At 52.7% G+C, this 15,625-nt stretch overlaps 2 protein-coding genes across 2 annotated transcripts; both read left to right on the top strand.

Annotated features, from left to right (window-relative positions):
• Positions 1 to 67: 67 nt before the first annotated feature.
• Positions 68 to 3,425, top strand: LOC147651042 (nucleolar protein 8-like). The gene is made up of 6 exons (XM_086845838.1): positions 68 to 186; positions 335 to 1,150; positions 1,467 to 1,752; positions 2,629 to 2,755; positions 3,061 to 3,131; positions 3,345 to 3,425. The coding sequence occupies exons 3-6, from the start codon at positions 1,587 to 1,589 to the stop codon at positions 3,380 to 3,382; spliced, it is 402 nt and encodes a 133-aa protein (XP_086701964.1). The 5' UTR covers positions 68 to 186; positions 335 to 1,150; positions 1,467 to 1,586; the 3' UTR covers positions 3,383 to 3,425.
• Positions 3,426 to 8,388: 4,963 nt separating this feature from the next.
• LOC147651041 (E3 ubiquitin-protein ligase PHF7-like) lies at positions 8,389 to 15,293 on the top strand. Its single transcript, XM_086845760.1, has 16 exons — positions 8,389 to 8,444; positions 8,540 to 8,813; positions 9,141 to 9,232; positions 9,318 to 9,419; positions 9,699 to 9,823; positions 9,900 to 10,062; positions 10,149 to 10,255; positions 10,472 to 10,585; positions 10,732 to 10,850; positions 10,999 to 11,814; positions 12,131 to 12,416; positions 13,293 to 13,419; positions 13,725 to 13,795; positions 14,009 to 14,096; positions 14,799 to 14,882; positions 15,101 to 15,293. The coding sequence occupies exons 2-10, from the start codon at positions 8,771 to 8,773 to the stop codon at positions 11,766 to 11,768; spliced, it is 1,635 nt and encodes a 544-aa protein (XP_086701886.1). The 5' UTR covers positions 8,389 to 8,444; positions 8,540 to 8,770; the 3' UTR covers positions 11,769 to 11,814; positions 12,131 to 12,416; positions 13,293 to 13,419; positions 13,725 to 13,795; positions 14,009 to 14,096; positions 14,799 to 14,882; positions 15,101 to 15,293.
• The last annotated feature ends 332 nt before the right edge of the window (positions 15,294 to 15,625 follow it).

Here is a 15,625-nt window from a genome sequence, read left to right as displayed (position 1 = left end):
GCTCGGCTGCACAATCCCGTGCTGGGACACTTTGTTCTCAGAGCCATCAACCCGTTTGCTTCCCCAGGCCCTGGAAGCTGCTCCTGTGCTCCTCCTGTGCTGCCGAGGGCACCCACAGGCGCTGCTCTGGCCTGACAGTGAGGAGAACCCGCTGGGAGTGTGACAGCTGTGCTGGTCTCGGCACAGGTATGAGGCAAAGCAGGCGGGTGTCCCTGGGCTGGGGCCAGTGCCCAGGCTGGGCACGGCAAAGCCCATGGGCTCCTGGAGGGCTGGGGGCAGTGTTCTGGTTGGGCATGGCCTGGGAGGCCTCTGACATTCCTGTTTGGCTTTACAGCCCCCAGGGATGAGCAGCCAGAGCTCAATGGCCCCAGCCGGATCAGACAGTCAGGACTGGAGCCTGCTCACGGCCTTTCAGAATCCGAGGCCATCAGGCCGAGCTCCAGCAGCGCAGTGCCATCGGGTCTGGCTCCCCAGTCTCCAACTCCAGGGACCAGCAGCCACAGAAGCCCCCGGCATGCAGTTTCTTCCTTGGCAGACACCGGCAGCGCACGCACACCAAGGGCAAGATCCAGCAGCTGGACGGGCCCTGAGGACAGGGTCCATTCCAGACATGCTGGGCCTGACCGCAGGCGAAGGCGCTCTCAACAGCAGAGGCGGGCCTCAGATGGGGCCGTCCGGTCGCGGAGTCGCCATGACAGGAGCAGTAGGAGAACATCAAGTGCAGAGAGGCGCAGGCAAAGGGAGACACCGTCGCGGGCTTCCCGCAGACACAGCCGCTCCCGGCAGCAAGCTCATGCCCAGAGTCCACCTGCCCGGTCGAGGAGTTGCCATGACAGGAGCGGCAGGAGAACGTCGAGGGCAGAGAGGCCCAGGCGAAGGGAGACGTCCTCAGGGACGTCCCCGAGACGCAGCCGCTCCTGCGTGCAACGTCGAGCCTCGGATCAACCTGTCCGCTCCAGGAGTCGCCAGGACAGGAGCAGGAGGAGAGCAGCAAGTGCTGAGAGGCCCAGGCGCAGGGGGACACCGTCGGGGACGTCGCGCTGGAGCAATCGCTCCCGCCAGCCACGTCGGGCCTCAACTGGGACCTCCAACAGCAGCACGTAGTGTCACCTTTTCTTTCTAGTCCCTCTGTTTGCTGCCGTAAGTGAAGGTGAGAAGGGTCAGTACAGGGACCTCGAGACTTGCAGGTCTGTGGGAAAACCGAATTAGCTCTTGGCATTTCCACGATTCTTGATTTCTATGTTACCATGTATTGTGTAGGGAAAAGTCACTTAAGCACATAGCTGATTAAAAAGGACACTCATTCCTGTCTTTAGACAGATATTTCCCCACTGCTTACCCTTGAACGTGAATCCTTAATGGCTTGGATACCTTTAGGGAGACATGACGAGCAAGGTGGCTCTTAGGGAAGCTGTCTTCGAAAGGGACATGTGTTGAGTCGCTATCCTTAAACAATCTCATTTCAGTAAAGCCTTTCTTCAGTAAAGCAGAGGGAGAAAGAAGAGAGTGAGACACTGCTTTCAGTGTCTGAAGAAATCGATTGCGACACTGCTGCTGATTTAAAACACTTGCTTGGACCTTCAAAGATGAAACCGGAAAAGACAGTGGAAACAGGCTGGGACAAAGAGGATGCACAGGACTCTGCCCCAGACGAACGTCTGGGACCTTTGCCTGAAAACGACAGAACTCAGGAGTCCAGTGCTTTCCAGTTTTCCTTCTTTGGAGACACAGAGGAGTTGGGCATCAAAGAAGGTAAGAGCAGAACCCTCCTAACGGAGCCATTTCTAAGGAACGGCTTCTGGCAGGCACTGTAGAGCAATACGGTGTAAAGAAGGTCATAATCCAGAGGATTTTCAGCAGCAGAAGTCAGTACTTCTGCTGAAGCATTCTGATCCTCATTGCTGCTTGCCAAGGTTGTGGGAGATTAATGAGAGGTAACTCCTGCTTGCATCTCAGGAATTTTGAAAGGCACGCCTTGAGAAGGCATTGGGATTTTTGCAGAGCGGTGAAAAAGCTTCCCCTAAACTTCTCAAGCAGGGAAAAAGGTGGCACAGCAGTCATACCAAGTTACATGGAAGCCAACAGGATTTTAAGGAAAATGGGTGTTAAGGTAGAGGGAGGAACAAAATCCTGGAGTTGACCCCAAGCTCCATGAACATTCTGTTAGTTACTGAATTCTATTCCTGGACCTTCAGAAAAGAGAAACTGAAGGATCACTGGGGTGTCCTAAGCTCGGATAAAATAAGGCCTTATGAAATGCAGATGAAGGAATATTTAATCAAGTCTCAGTCAGGTAGGAATGAAAGGAAACCGTGCCAAGTTACCCAAAATATTAAAAAACAACACCACAAAGCAACAAGCCCACCACACTTGTGCTGAATTCAGAAGCTATTCACTGTCTTCTGGATGTGATGCTAAATGTTTAAGAATGCATAGGAGATGCCTAGAACAAAGTGGAAAATCCTGGAGGAGAGCTACAGCTCAGAAAATCAGGGAGAAGAAGATTTTGTCCTTCCTAAATCTGTCTTCTCCAGTGTAAATATTTCACTTGAAAAGAGGAATTTTTCCGGGCAAGCAGAGAAATAATTTGGTTTTGACTTGCTTTCTGTTTTGGTGCTGGTTTTGCAGAGCCTTACGTACTTGGAACGACAAAACCGGAAAACGTCAGGTGGCAACAGGATTCACATTTCCAAGACATCCCGTCTGGGGCTGCTGGTGAGCCGGAGATGTCAGAAATTGAAAAGCACCAAGGAAGGCAAGTTCCATTTGTATTTGTTGTCTACTTGGCTGTAGTAGTTGGATGCTGTGGGAATATTAATGGCAGCACTGAGAAAATGGGAAACTGACACTGCACACCTCTGAGCAGTGAGAGCCAAAAGGCAAAGACACAGTCAATTTTATTGTAAAAAGTGGGGTTCTTTAATAGAAGGCTTTATTTGCATACTATGGAGTAGAGCTCTTCCATGTACACCATTTCTCTGAGGCACTACAGCTCTAACTTGTGCTCAGGGCATTTGATAGGACCTTTGAGAATGCTAAAACCCCTTTGTACTTGTCTAGGGTTCTTTCTCTGCCACGCACAGAAAGTGCTAGAGTTTTCTTCTTCTTCATAGATGACGAACGCCTAAGAGGTATGACACAACTTTTCAGTCCCCTTTTCTATATTTTTCCCTTTTAAACCCTTACTGGACTTGAGTAAGGAGGAAAAGATGCCTCCTGGTTATGAATGCTCTGTAGTCAAAATTTGCCATCCTTTCTTGCGGTCAAAGTTGTGGTAGAATCCCACGAGACAGTCCTGGTAAAAAATAAAGGCTGAGCAGCTTTCTGCCTTTCCTTTCTTTCAGATAATTACCTCATAGCTATAGGAACTTGTAGAGCTTAGGAAAAAAATAGTCACTAGACAGGTTACCGAGACATTTGGGATCTTTTCAGGTAGGTCTATCACCTTTAACTTTTTCCTGTCTTTCTGGTGTTACTGTTAGGAATGCTGAGGGTTCTTGTCAGCGGTTCTTCATCCTAGTGAATCTGGGGCTTGCTCTTCTGAAGCCAGTGAATTTTCTATTTCAAAACAAAGACAACAACAACAAAAGAAAACATACACAGCCCCAAAAATTACACAGGTTGCCAAAACAATTGCTTATTCTATTTTGTAGACTATAGTCTCAAGTCAGGCTTAAATGACGTTCCTTTCTTGAGACTTGTTAGATAACGCTGATGAAATGTATGGCTGTGTTCATACAGTTACTGCCCTGCAATCTTCCAGCCCATCAGATTTGCAGGGTGTGTTAGAATGGAGATCTCAGCCCTTGGCAGGCAGCGCTTCCGGGGGGCAGCTGTGGGATCCTGCTGCTGAGCATTTAATGCAAGAGCTGCTGTTTCACTGCAATTTAGATTTCAGCATGTTCAGGGAGACAGCTGCTGCCTTTCATTTTTCTTAGTACACCAGGCTGCAGTAGGGAACGTTTCTGTTGGAGCCGACATGTGGTGGGGGGCAAGAGAATAGGAGGGACGTGAAGAATAGAGCTTCTGACTTGACTGTTGTGTTGTTCATTCATGTTTGTTGGGAGCAGCAGCAGAATCACAAGTGTTGAACCCTATTGATTGGTGTTCTGTTGTGTTTTCTTTTGTGCACAGGGCCCAAAGTAATTTTTTGTAGATCTGTAGAGTTCAGTGAAGAATAAGAGGGTTGGGAAGAAAGACGTAGATTATTGCTTGAGGTGAGTATGGAACATCTGTTCCCTGGTAACTGTGGCTGAATGCTGAGCATGGGGAGGGAACACGGCTATGGATGTGCACGCAAAATTAATTCAGGACCTCCAGAAGAGCCTGAAGCTTTGTAACTGTCAGGGAACAAAAGGCTGTTAGTATACTGGTGTGTGTAACATCATGTTGTGATGTCCAGCCACGTAAATCACTGCATCTCTCTCTGTTACAGGAGCAGCTAGCTAACTAGGTGTAAGGGAAGTGTTTAAGAGAAACAGTGAATTTAGAGACTTCTGCGAGTAGTGGATTCAAAAACTTCTCCTAGGAATATGTTAGGTTTTCATTAGTTTCTGGATCGTCTTAGGAAGCATAAGAATTCCAAATGGAAACTGAAACCAAACTAATAAAACCTTTCTTGAAAAGAATCATGTCGTATTTGTTCCTTGAAGAAGTTGCCAAACAACATTACCTTTTAAATCCTTTCAAGGACCTAACAGGAAAAAATACTGTCAAACCCAGTTAGGCAGTGTTTCTGAGCTGGCGCTGATGCTCTCGGGTTCCGGGGAGCCACGGGAAGGCTCCAGTCCAGACCGTCCGGTCAGGCTGGGGCCATTGAGCTCTGGCTCGGCCCTGGAGGCTGTGAGGGCAATCAGCAATGTCAAAGGCCTCCCAGGCCTGGGCCAGGCTGGGCCGGAGCAGGGCCCCCAGCCCTCCAGGAGGCTACGGGCTCTGCCAGGCCCAAAAGGACACTGCCCCCTGCCCAGGGGTGTCTTGGCCTGACAGCCGAGCCCAGAGCAGCGGAGCTGTCACACTCCCCGCTGGTTCTGGTCGCTCTCAGGCACGAGCAACGCCCGTGGGTGCCCTGGGCAGCACAGGAGCAGCACAGGGGCACTTGCCAGGGCCTGGGGAAGCACAGGGGTCAGCCTTTACACAACGACACAGCAGGCATGCTGCAGGGGACAGAGCCAATGGCAGCGGGCATGAGCAGCTCTGTGAGGCTCTCAGCCCGCAGCATCGACCCCAAGAGCTGCTCTGTCCCTGCCTGCGTGCCTGGCTGATGGGCAGGGCTGGAGGCCTTGGAGAGCAGCGGCCATTGCGGGCACGGGGCTCCCAACAGCTGCCCCCTGGCCCAGCTGGGCCCCACTTGAGGAGGAAGGAGGCTGCCAGCCCTGGCCTGGCTGAGCAGCTCCTGCCTCCTTTGGCCTCTGCTCTGGGCCCCACGCTGGCCACCCTGACAGTCCCTGGGCCAGGCTGTAGGAGGGCTGCTTTGCCCTCACCTGGCTCCCTGCCATCAGGGCCCTCCTGCTCCCTGTCACACATGGCGGCTGTCAGCGCTGAGTCCCTGTCCAGGAACAACACGGTGTCCTCGAGGTGCTGGTCCTGTCTCTCTGCGGAGGGAAGAAGGGTGTGGGGAATTTGCAGGACATGCCCAGAGCAATGAGGGTGCTACTCCCTGATCAGCCCTGCGTGAGCCCTGCTCCTGTCCGCCTTCTGCTCCCGTCGTCGCGTTCAGGAACACCGCGGTCTCCTCTGGATGTTCCTGCGCTGATTCTGGGAAGGGAGAGGCAGGTGAGCCTGCAGCACAGGCCCAGAGCCCCGAGGTGTGGGGCCCCTCTGGTCCCTGGGCAGCTGCATCCCTGCCTTACCTTCTCCTCCCGTTGCCAGGTCGCACTGACACACGGCCTGAGCCCTGCCTTCCCTTTTGGGGCCAGGGGAAATCTCTGCTCCTGGCCCCGGCACTGGGAGCTCTCTCAGCCAGTCAGGGAAGGTGATGCTTCGCAAGAGAGGCATGAGCATTGCAGGAAAGCCTGCATCACTGCAGTCTTCCCAAAGGGCACCAAGAAGAAGCCAAGAAACTGCAGGCCCATCAGCCTCTCCTCCATCTCCCGACAGGTGACACAACACCTCCTCCTGGATGTCATCTCCAAAGCTCGGGAATAACAGGAAGGGAAAACCATGCTTGAGGAATCTCATAGCCACCTGTGCTGCAGTGACTGGCTGGGTTTGTGCGGGGAGAGCAGTGGCTGAGTTGTCAGCTGGAGCTTCAGCGAGGCTTTGTCCCTGTCTCCCATAATATGCTCCTGAGGCAGTTCAGGGAGAGTAGGGTGGAGAAGTGGACAGTGGAGCTCCAAACTCAGAGGGTTGTGACCTCAGGGGGCTGTGCTGGGGCCAGCCTTGTTTGCCTTATTCCCCGGTGACCTGGCAGAAGGGACAGAGCGCTCCCTCAGCACGTTTGCTGATAGCACAGAAGTGGGAGCAGGGGCTGATGCACCACAAGGCTGTGCTGCCCTCCAGAGGGACCTGGACAGGCTCGACAGCCGAGCAGAGAGGGACCTAACAAAGTTGCTCAGGACAAAGCCTCTAGAAGAGCTCAAATTGCGAGGCAAGAATAGTTGTTTTGGTAAGGTCATGTGGTGATGTCCAGTCAGGGGAACCACTCAATCCCTGTAAGTTACAGAGCCAGTTCCTTAACTGTGTACAGAAAGTCTTTGAGGCAAACTGCAAATTCAGAAACTTCTCCTAATATGAAGTTGGATTTTCACAATTTTCTTGCATGCTGGATGAAGCATAGGGATTCCAAAAGGGAGGTGAAAGCAAGCCAATAAATCTTCTTTTAGAGTTCACACGTGTTTCCTGCTTGTTCCTTGAAGAACTTGCCAAAAAATGTTACTTTTGAAATCCATTCAAACACCTAATAGGAAAAAATATTGGCCAAAATGTTAGCCAACACTGTGTTTCTGAATAGGAACATGTTTCTTGTGTCAGTTCAAGATTTGTACCAGGGTTTGGGGATTTTGGTGTGGATGCTTTCAATGTAAGTTGCTTCTTTGCAGGACTTTGAATAATTAGACTTTGAATAATTAGATCATGCACCAGAGACAACATTTTACTGTGTCCTGCTGTCCAGTGCTGAGAAGGGTTGAGGAAGAGTCGGTGGCTGTGTGTCGATGCATAACTTGCGGGAGAGGCACCGGAGCACTTCCCAGGGCCTGGAGAAGCAAACGGGTTCCTGGTGCTGAGGGCAAAGTGTCCACAGCTCGGGATTGCATGGCTGAGCTCTTCTGGCTCCTTCTGCCTCAATGCCTTGCCGAGACACAGGTTCCCTGCAGAGCCCCGCGTGCAGCTTCCCAACGCTCCCCTCTTCCTCCGCCTCCACCCTGCCTCCTGGGTAAAGGCATTCCCTGGCATTGCACCTGCTGTGCCTCCCTCCTAGTTCAGTGAAGGCATTGTTTTCCACCCAAGGGGGCTCTCCCCTGGAGACAGGAACATGGGTGAACTCCCGGTGCCCCAGCATCAGGCAGGTGCAGGGTATCTCTGCTTGTCAGCCCCTGCCCTGTTTCCCTGGGGTCCCGCTGACTGTTCTAGCAGTCAATGATCTGGACTTTGCAGGAGCGTGTTTGCAAAGGCGTGAATGCGAAAACTCTACAAGAACGGTTTGCGTGTGTCCCGTCTTGACTTTTTTCAATATAGTTGCTAGAAGGAAAGCACGGACAAAACTGGCAAAGTTCTTTAATGTGGGAAAAGCAATTGACTCCTGAGCTGAGCACTGTTGCAAGCTCTCCAGTCAGATACAAGGTAATCTTTCATTGAATTTCCCGGGTTTCCATAGAGTCAGTGTAAAGGATGAGCTTTCTCAGAAGCTTAATAGTAATTTTTCCGCTTAATAGGAAATGTCAAATTCATGAGATCGTTAGATGACAGGAGAATTGAGGTTGGGAGGCAGCTGCAGTGGTCCCCAGCTTTATCTCCTGTTCCCAACAGTGATCAGCACGGGCATGAAATCAGGTTCATCTCAGTTTACTGCAGAGAGGTCTTGAGGAAAACATCGGTTCACCAAGAGCAGGTTTGGAATCTGTGCAGTGCAAGAGACTCTGCACAAGCTCTCTGGGCAACCGACTGCCAGGGGCAGGAGCCCTGGCGTGGCCGTGCCTGAACAGCACCTTTGTGCCTACAGTGCCACCCTCGATGGCTGCCCTGGGGCTTGGGCTTGGACCCTGCACTTGCTGCAGGAGTCTCTGGCCTGGTTCCGTGCTGACCAAAGGCTTGGAACCATGTCAGAACCTCGGTTCCCAAGGGGGCGGCCTCAAGTGGCTGCCGGGCATGTGAGGCCATGGCTGCGTGAATCTTGGGAGCAAGATGCTGATGTCAGAGTGGCCATTGTGACACGTGCAACCAAAGCCCCACAAGGGAAGGCTGGGCTCAGGCCGTGTGTCAGTGCGACCTGGCAACGGGAGGAGAAGGTAAGGCAGGGATGCAGCTGCCCAGGGACCAGAGGGGCCCCACACCTCGGAGCTCTGGGCCTGTGCTGCAGGCTCACCTGCCTCTCCCTTCCCAGAATCAGCGCAGGAACATCCAGAGGAGACCGCGGTGTTCCTGAACGCGACGACGGGAGCAGAAGGCGGACAGGAGCAGGGCTCACGCAGGGCTGACCAGGGAGTAGCACCCTCGTAGCTCTGGGCCTGTTCTCCAAACTCCCATCACTTTTCTTCCCTCCACAGAGAGAGAGGACCAGCACCTGGCGGAGACAGCGGCGTTCCTGGACAGGGACTCAGCGCTGACAGCCGCCATGTGTGACAGGGAGCAGGAGGGCCCTGATGGCAGGGAGCCAGGTGAGGGCAAAGCAGCCCTCCCACAGCCTGGCCCAGGGGCTGTCGGGGTGGCCAGCGTGGGGCCCAGAGCAGAAGCCAAAGGAGGCAGGAGCTGCTCAGCCAGGCCAGGGCTGGCAGCCTCCTTCCTCCTCAAGTGGGGCCCAGCTGGGCCAGGGGGCAGCTGTTGGGAGCCCCGTGCCCGCAATGGCCGCTGCTCTCCAAGGCCTCCAGCCCTGCCCATCAGCCAGGCACGCAGGCAGGGACAGAGCAGCTCTTGGGGTCGATGCTGCGGGCTGAGAGCCCCACAGAGCTGCTGACGCCCGCTGCCATTGGCTCTGTCCCCTGCAGCATGCGTGTTGTGTCATCGTGTGGACGCTGACCCGGACACCTGCGGAAACAGACGGGAGAAATACGGGCTCTGTGCCCACATGTTCTGCCTGGTGAGTGGCTCCGGGCACTCCCTCCCGCATTGCAATGGGCAGTCCCTGCCACCCTGTCTTCATCACCTCTTCCCCTTTTCTGCAGTATTTTGCCACTCTTCTTTTCCGGCAAGAAAAGAAACAGGTTGGATTCCTGGGTTTTCTTCCTCAAGATATCCAATGTGCAGTCAGGCGGGCGGCACAGAAGGTGAGAGCCTGGCAAAAGAGCAGGGACATTTGTGCCAGGAGACGTTTGCCAGAGCTTAGCCCAGAGCCCCAGCAAGAAAGGCCGGCCATGCAGCCAGCTGTGGGACAAAGTCTGGCTCCCAGCAGCTCCAAAGAGGCCCTGGCACAGGTGCTTCCTCCACCAGCTGGCTCTGTGGGCTGAGAGCCAGCAGCAGCCCCATCCTGCTCCCTGCCCGCAGCCCTGGGGCTGCCTGGGGAGGCCCCGAGGCTGCCGCTGATGGGGCTGCCTGGCTCATTCCAGCACTGCTGCGTCTGCGGCCAGAGCGGGGCCACCATCATGTGCTGCGAGGAAGGCTGCGACAGATGGTTCCACCTGCCCTGTGCCAAGGAGGGCGGCTGTGTTACGCAGTACATTGCCCCATACAGGTAGCTCCTCTCCCCTTCTGGCCACCCTTGGGGAAGGACCAAGACTTTCTCATTATGCCCGTCCTTTTGCCCCCAGGTCCTACTGCCCTGAGCACCGTCCAGAGCAGATGGTGCAGGTGACTCCAGAGCCGGGCACCGAATGCCCCATCTGCATGGAGCCAGTGGAAGACAGAATGACCTTTACCACCATCGTGTGCCCAACGTGCCAAAGAGCCTGGTTCCACAGGGACTGCCTCCAGGTGGGAGCCATGCCCTCAGGCCTGGGACACAGCAGGTGCTCAGCAGCACCAGGGCCTGGCTCACACTGCTTCTGTTTGCCCTGCAGGGACAGGCCATGCGTGCTGGTTTTTTCTCCTTCTGCTGCCCCCTCTGCAGAGACGATGGCATGTTCGCTGTCGAAATGTTCATCATGGGAATCCGCATCCCCTTCAGGTTGGTGTCCTTCTGCGGGGCTCACAAGACAGGAGGGTGCAAGTGCCGTGCTGTGCCAGGCCCTGCCCCAGCAGTCCAGGCCCTGCCCCATCCAGGGAGTCTGGACTTGCGCTTCTCACGGGACTTGGAAAAGCATTGGAGGAAGAGCAGGGACACCCTGTTACGTCCATGCGGTCAGGGCAGCAGAAACACATGAGCTTTTCCTTTCCCCATCAGACTGCCAACATGGGAGGACAACGACGCCTTCGCGGATCTGAGAGTGCGTCACAGCAGGTGCAATGCCAGGGAATGCCTTTACCCAGGAGGCAGGGAGGAGGCAGAGGAAGAGGGGTGAGTTGGGAAGCTGCACCCGGGGCTCTGCAGGGAACCTGTGTCTCAGGAAGGGCTCAAAGCGGAAGGAGCCAGTGGTGCTCGGCTGCACAATCCCGTGCTGGGACACTTTGTTCTCAGAGCCATCAACCCGTTTGCTTCCCCAGGCCCTGGAAGCTGCTCCTGTGCTCCTCCTGTGCTGCCGAGGGCACCCACAGGCGCTGCTCTGGCCTGACAGTGAGGAGAACCCGCTGGGAGTGTGACAGCTGTGCTGGTCTCGGCACAGGTATGAGGCAAAGCAGGCGGGTGTCCCTGGGCTGGGGCCAGTGCCCAGGCTGGGCACGGCAAAGCCCATGGGCTCCTGGAGGGCTGGGGGCAGTGTTCTGGTTGGGCATGGCCTGGGAGGCCTCTGACATTCCTGTTTGGCTTTACAGCCCCCAGGGATGAGCAGCCAGAGCTCAATGGCCCCAGCCGGATCAGACAGTCAGGACTGGAGCCTGCTCACGGCCTTTCAGAATCCGAGGCCATCAGGCCGAGCTCCAGCAGCGCAGTGCCATCGGGTCTGGCTCCCCAGTCTCCAACTCCGGGGACCAGCAGCCACAGAAGCCCCCGGCATGCAGTTTCTTCCTTGGCAGACACCGGCAGCGCACGCACACCAAGGGCAAGATCCAGCAGCTGGACGGGCCCTGAGGACAGGGTCCATTCCAGACATGCTGGGCCTGACCGCAGGCGAAGGCGCTCTCAACAGCAGAGGCGGGCCTCAGATGGGGCCGTCCGGTCGCGGAGTCGCCGTGACAGGAGCAGTAGGAGAACATCAAGTGCAGAGAGGCGCAGGCAAAGGGAGACACCGTCGCGGGCTTCCCGCAGACACAGCCGCTCCCGGCAGCAAGCTCATGCCCAGAGTCCACCTGCCCGGTCGAGGAGTTGCCATGACAGGAGCGGCAGGAGAACGTCGAGGGCAGAGAGGCCCAGGCGAAGGGAGACGTCCTCAGGGACGTCCCCGAGACGCAGCCGCTCCTGCGTGCAACGTCGAGCCTCGGATCAACCTGTCCGCTCCAGGAGTCGCCAGGACAGGAGCAGGAGGAGAGCAGCAAGTGCTGAGAGGCCCAGGCGCAGGGGGACACCGTCGGGGACGTCGCGCTGGAGCAACCGCTCCCGCCAGCCACGTCGGGCCTCAACTGGGACCTCCAACAGCAGCACGTAGTGTCACCTTTTCTTTCTAGTCCCTCTGTTTGCTGCCGTAAGTGAAGGTGAGAAGGGTCAGTACAGGGACCTCGAGACTTGCAGGTCTGTGGGAAAACCGAATTAGCTCTTGGCATTTCCACGATTCTTGATTTCTATGTTACCATGTATTGTGTAGGGAAAAGTCACTTAAGCACATAGCTGATTAAAAAGGACACTCATTCCTGTCTTTAGACAGATATTTCCCCACTGCTTACCCTTGAACGTGAATCCTTAATGGCTTGGATACCTTTAGGGAGACATGACGAGCAAGGTGGCTCTTAGGGAAGCTGTCTTCGAAAAGGACATGTGTTGAGTCGCTATCCTTAAACAATCTCATTTCAGTAAAGCCTTTCTTCAGTAAAGCAGAGGGAGAAAGAAGAGAGTGAGACACTGCTTTCAGTGTCTGAAGAAATCGATTGCGACACTGCTGCTGATTTAAAACACTTGCTTGGACCTTCAAAGATGAAACCGGAAAAGACAGTGGAAATAGGCTGGGACAAAGAGGATGCACAGGACTTTGCCCCAGACGAACGTCTGGGACCTTTGCCTGAAAACGACAGAACTCAGGAGTCCAGTGCTTTCCAGTTTTCCTTCTTTGGAGACACAGAGGAGTTGGGCATCAAAGAAGGTAAGAGCAGAACCCTCCTAACGGAGCCATTTCTAAGGAACGGCTTCTGGCAGGCACTGTAGAGCAATACGGTGTAAAGAAGGTCATAATCCAGAGGATTTTCAGCAGCAGAAGTCAGTACTTCTGCTGAAGCATTCTGATCCTCATTGCTGCTTGCCAAGGCTGTGGGAGATTAATGAGAGGTAACTCCTGCTTGCATCTCAGGAATTTTGAAAGGCACGCCTTGAGAAGGCATTGGGATTTTTGCAGAGCGGTGAAAAAGCTTCCCCTAAACTTCTCAAGCAGGGAAAAAGGTGGCACAGCAGTCATACCAAGTTACATGGAAACCAACAGGATTTTAAGGAAAATGGGTGTTAAGGTAGAGGGAGGAACAAAATCCTGGAGTTGACCCCAAGCTCCATGAACATTCTGTTAGTTACTGAATTCTATTCCTGGACCTTCAGAAAAAAGAAACTGAAGGATCACTGGGGTGTCCTAAGCTCGGATAAAATAAGGCCTTATGAAATGCAGATGAAGGAATATTTAATCAAGTCTCAGTCAGGTAGGAATGAAAGGAAACCGTGCCAAGTTACCCAAAATATTAAAAAACAACACCACAAAGCAACAAGCCCACCACACTTGTGCTGAATTCAGAAGCTATTCACTGTCTTCTGGATGTGATGCTAAATGTTTAAGAATGCATAGGAGATGCCTAGAACAAAGTGGAAAATCCTGGAGGAGAGCTACAGCTCAGAAAATCAGGGAGAAGAAGATTTTGTCCTTCCTAAATCTGTCTTCTCCAGTGTAAATATTTCACTTGAAAAGTGGAATTTTTCCGGGCAAGCAGAGAAATAATTTGGTTTTGACTTGCTTTCTGTTTTGGTGCTGGTTTTGCAGAGCCTTACGTACTTGGAACGACAAAACCGGAAAACGTCAGGTGGCAACAGGATTCACATTTCCAAGACATCCCGTCTGGGGCTGCTGGTGAGCCGGAGATGTCAGAAATTGAAAAGCACCAAGGAAGGCAAGTTCCATTTGTATTTGTTGTCTACTTGGCTGTAGTAGTTGGATGCTGTGGGAATATTAATGGCAGCACTGAGAAAATGGGAAACTGACACTGCACACCTCTGAGCAGTGAGAGCCAAAAGGCAAAGACACAGTCAATTTTATTGTAAAAAGTGGGGTTCTTTAATAGAAGGCTTTATTTGCATACTATGGAGTAGAGCTCTTCCATGTACACCATTTCTCTGAGGCACTACAGCTCTAACTTGTGCTCAGGGCATTTGATAGGACCTTTGAGAATGCTAAAACCCCTTTGTACTTGTCTAGGGTTCTTTCTCTGCCACGCACAGAAAGTGCTAGAGTTTTCTTCTTCTTCATAGATGACGAACGCCTAAGAGGTATGACACAACTTTTCAGTCCCCTTTTCTATATTTTTCCCTTTTAAACCCTTACTGGACTTGAGTAAGGAGGAAAAGATGCCTCCTGGTTATGAATGCTCTGTAGTCAAAATTTGCCATCCTTTCTTGCGGTCAAAGTTGTGGTAGAATCCCACGAGACAGTCCTGGTAAAAAATAAAGGCTGAGCAGCTTTCTGCCTTTCCTTTCTTTCAGATAATTACCTCATAGCTATAGGAACTTGTAGAGCTTAGGAAAAAAATAGTCACTAGACAGGTTACCGAGACATTTGGGATCTTTTCAGGTAGGTCTATCACCTTTAACTTTTTCCTGTCTTTCTGGTGTTACTGTTAGGAATGCTGAGGGTTCTTGTCAGCGGTTCTTCATCCTAGTGAATCTGGGGCTTGCTCTTCTGAAGCCAGTGAATTTTCTATTTCAAAACAAAGACAACAACAACAAAAGAAAACATACACAGCCCCAAAAATTACACAGGTTGCCAAAACAATTGCTTATTCTATTTTGTAGACTATAGTCTCAAGTCAGGCTTAAATGACGTTCCTTTCTTGAGACTTGTTAGATAACGCTGATGAAATGTATGGCTGTGTTCATACAGTTACTGCCCTGCAATCTTCCAGCCCATCAGATTTGCAGGGTGTGTTAGAATGGAGATCTCAGCCCTTGGCAGGCAGCGCTTCCGGGGGGCAGCTGTGGGATCCTGCTGCTGAGCATTTAATGCAAGAGCTGCTGTTTCACTGCAATTTAGATTTCAGCATGTTCAGGGAGACAGCTGCTGCCTTTCATTTTTCTTAGTACACCAGGCTGCAGTAGGGAACGTTTCTGTTGGAGCCGACATGTGGTGGGGGGCAAGAGAATAGGAGGGACGTGAAGAATAGAGCTTCTGACTTGACTGTTGTGTTGTTCATTCATGTTTGTTGGGAGCAGCAGCAGAATCACAAGTGTTGAACCCTATTGATTGGTGTTCTGTTGTGTTTTCTTTTGTGCACAGGGGCCCAAAGTAATTTTTTGTAGATCTGTAGAGTTCAGTGAAGAATAAGAGGGTTGGGAAGAAAGACGTAGATTATTGCTTGAGGTGAGTATGGAACATCTGTTCCCTGGTAACTGTGGCTGAATGCTGAGCATGGGGAGGGAACACGGCTATGGATGTGCACGCAAAATTAATTCAGGACCTCCAGAAGAGCCTGAAGCTTTGTAACTGTCAGGGAACAAAAGGCTGTTAGTATACTGGTGTGTGTAACATCATGTTGTGATGTCCAGCCACGTAAATCACTGCATCTCTCTCTGTTACAGGAGCAGCTAGCTAACTAGGTGTAAGGGAAGTGTTTAAGAGAAACAGTGAATTTAGAGACTTCTGCGAGTAGTGGATTCAAAAACTTCTCCTAGGAATATGTTAGGTTTTCATTAGTTTCTGGATCGTCTTAGGAAGCATAAGAATTCCAAATGGAAACTGAAACCAAACTAATAAAACCTTTCTTGAAAAGAATCATGTCGTATTTGTTCCTTGAAGAAGTTGCCAAACAACATTACCTTTTAAATCCTTTCAAGGACCTAACAGGAAAAAATACTGTCAAACCCAGTTAGGCAGTGTTTCTGAGCTGGCGCTGATGCTCTCGGGTTCCGGGGAGCCACGGGAAGGCTCCAGTCCAGACCGTCCGGTCAGGCTGGGGCCATTGAGCTCTGGCTCGGCCCTGGAGGCTGTGAGGGCAATCAGCAATGTCAAAGGCCTCCCAGGCCTGGGCCAGGCTGGGCCGGAGCAGGGCCCCCAGCCCTCCAGGAGGCTACGGGCTCTGCCAGGCCCAAAAGGACACTGCCCCC

Source organism: Cyanistes caeruleus, chromosome 11 (assembly GCF_971803275.1).
Source record: "Cyanistes caeruleus chromosome 11, bCyaCae1.hap1.1, whole genome shotgun sequence".
Lineage (NCBI taxonomy): Eukaryota > Metazoa > Chordata > Aves > Passeriformes > Paridae > Cyanistes > Cyanistes caeruleus.
The sequence above is the reverse complement of the archived record's forward strand: the minus strand, read 5'-3'. Positions and strand labels throughout refer to the sequence as shown.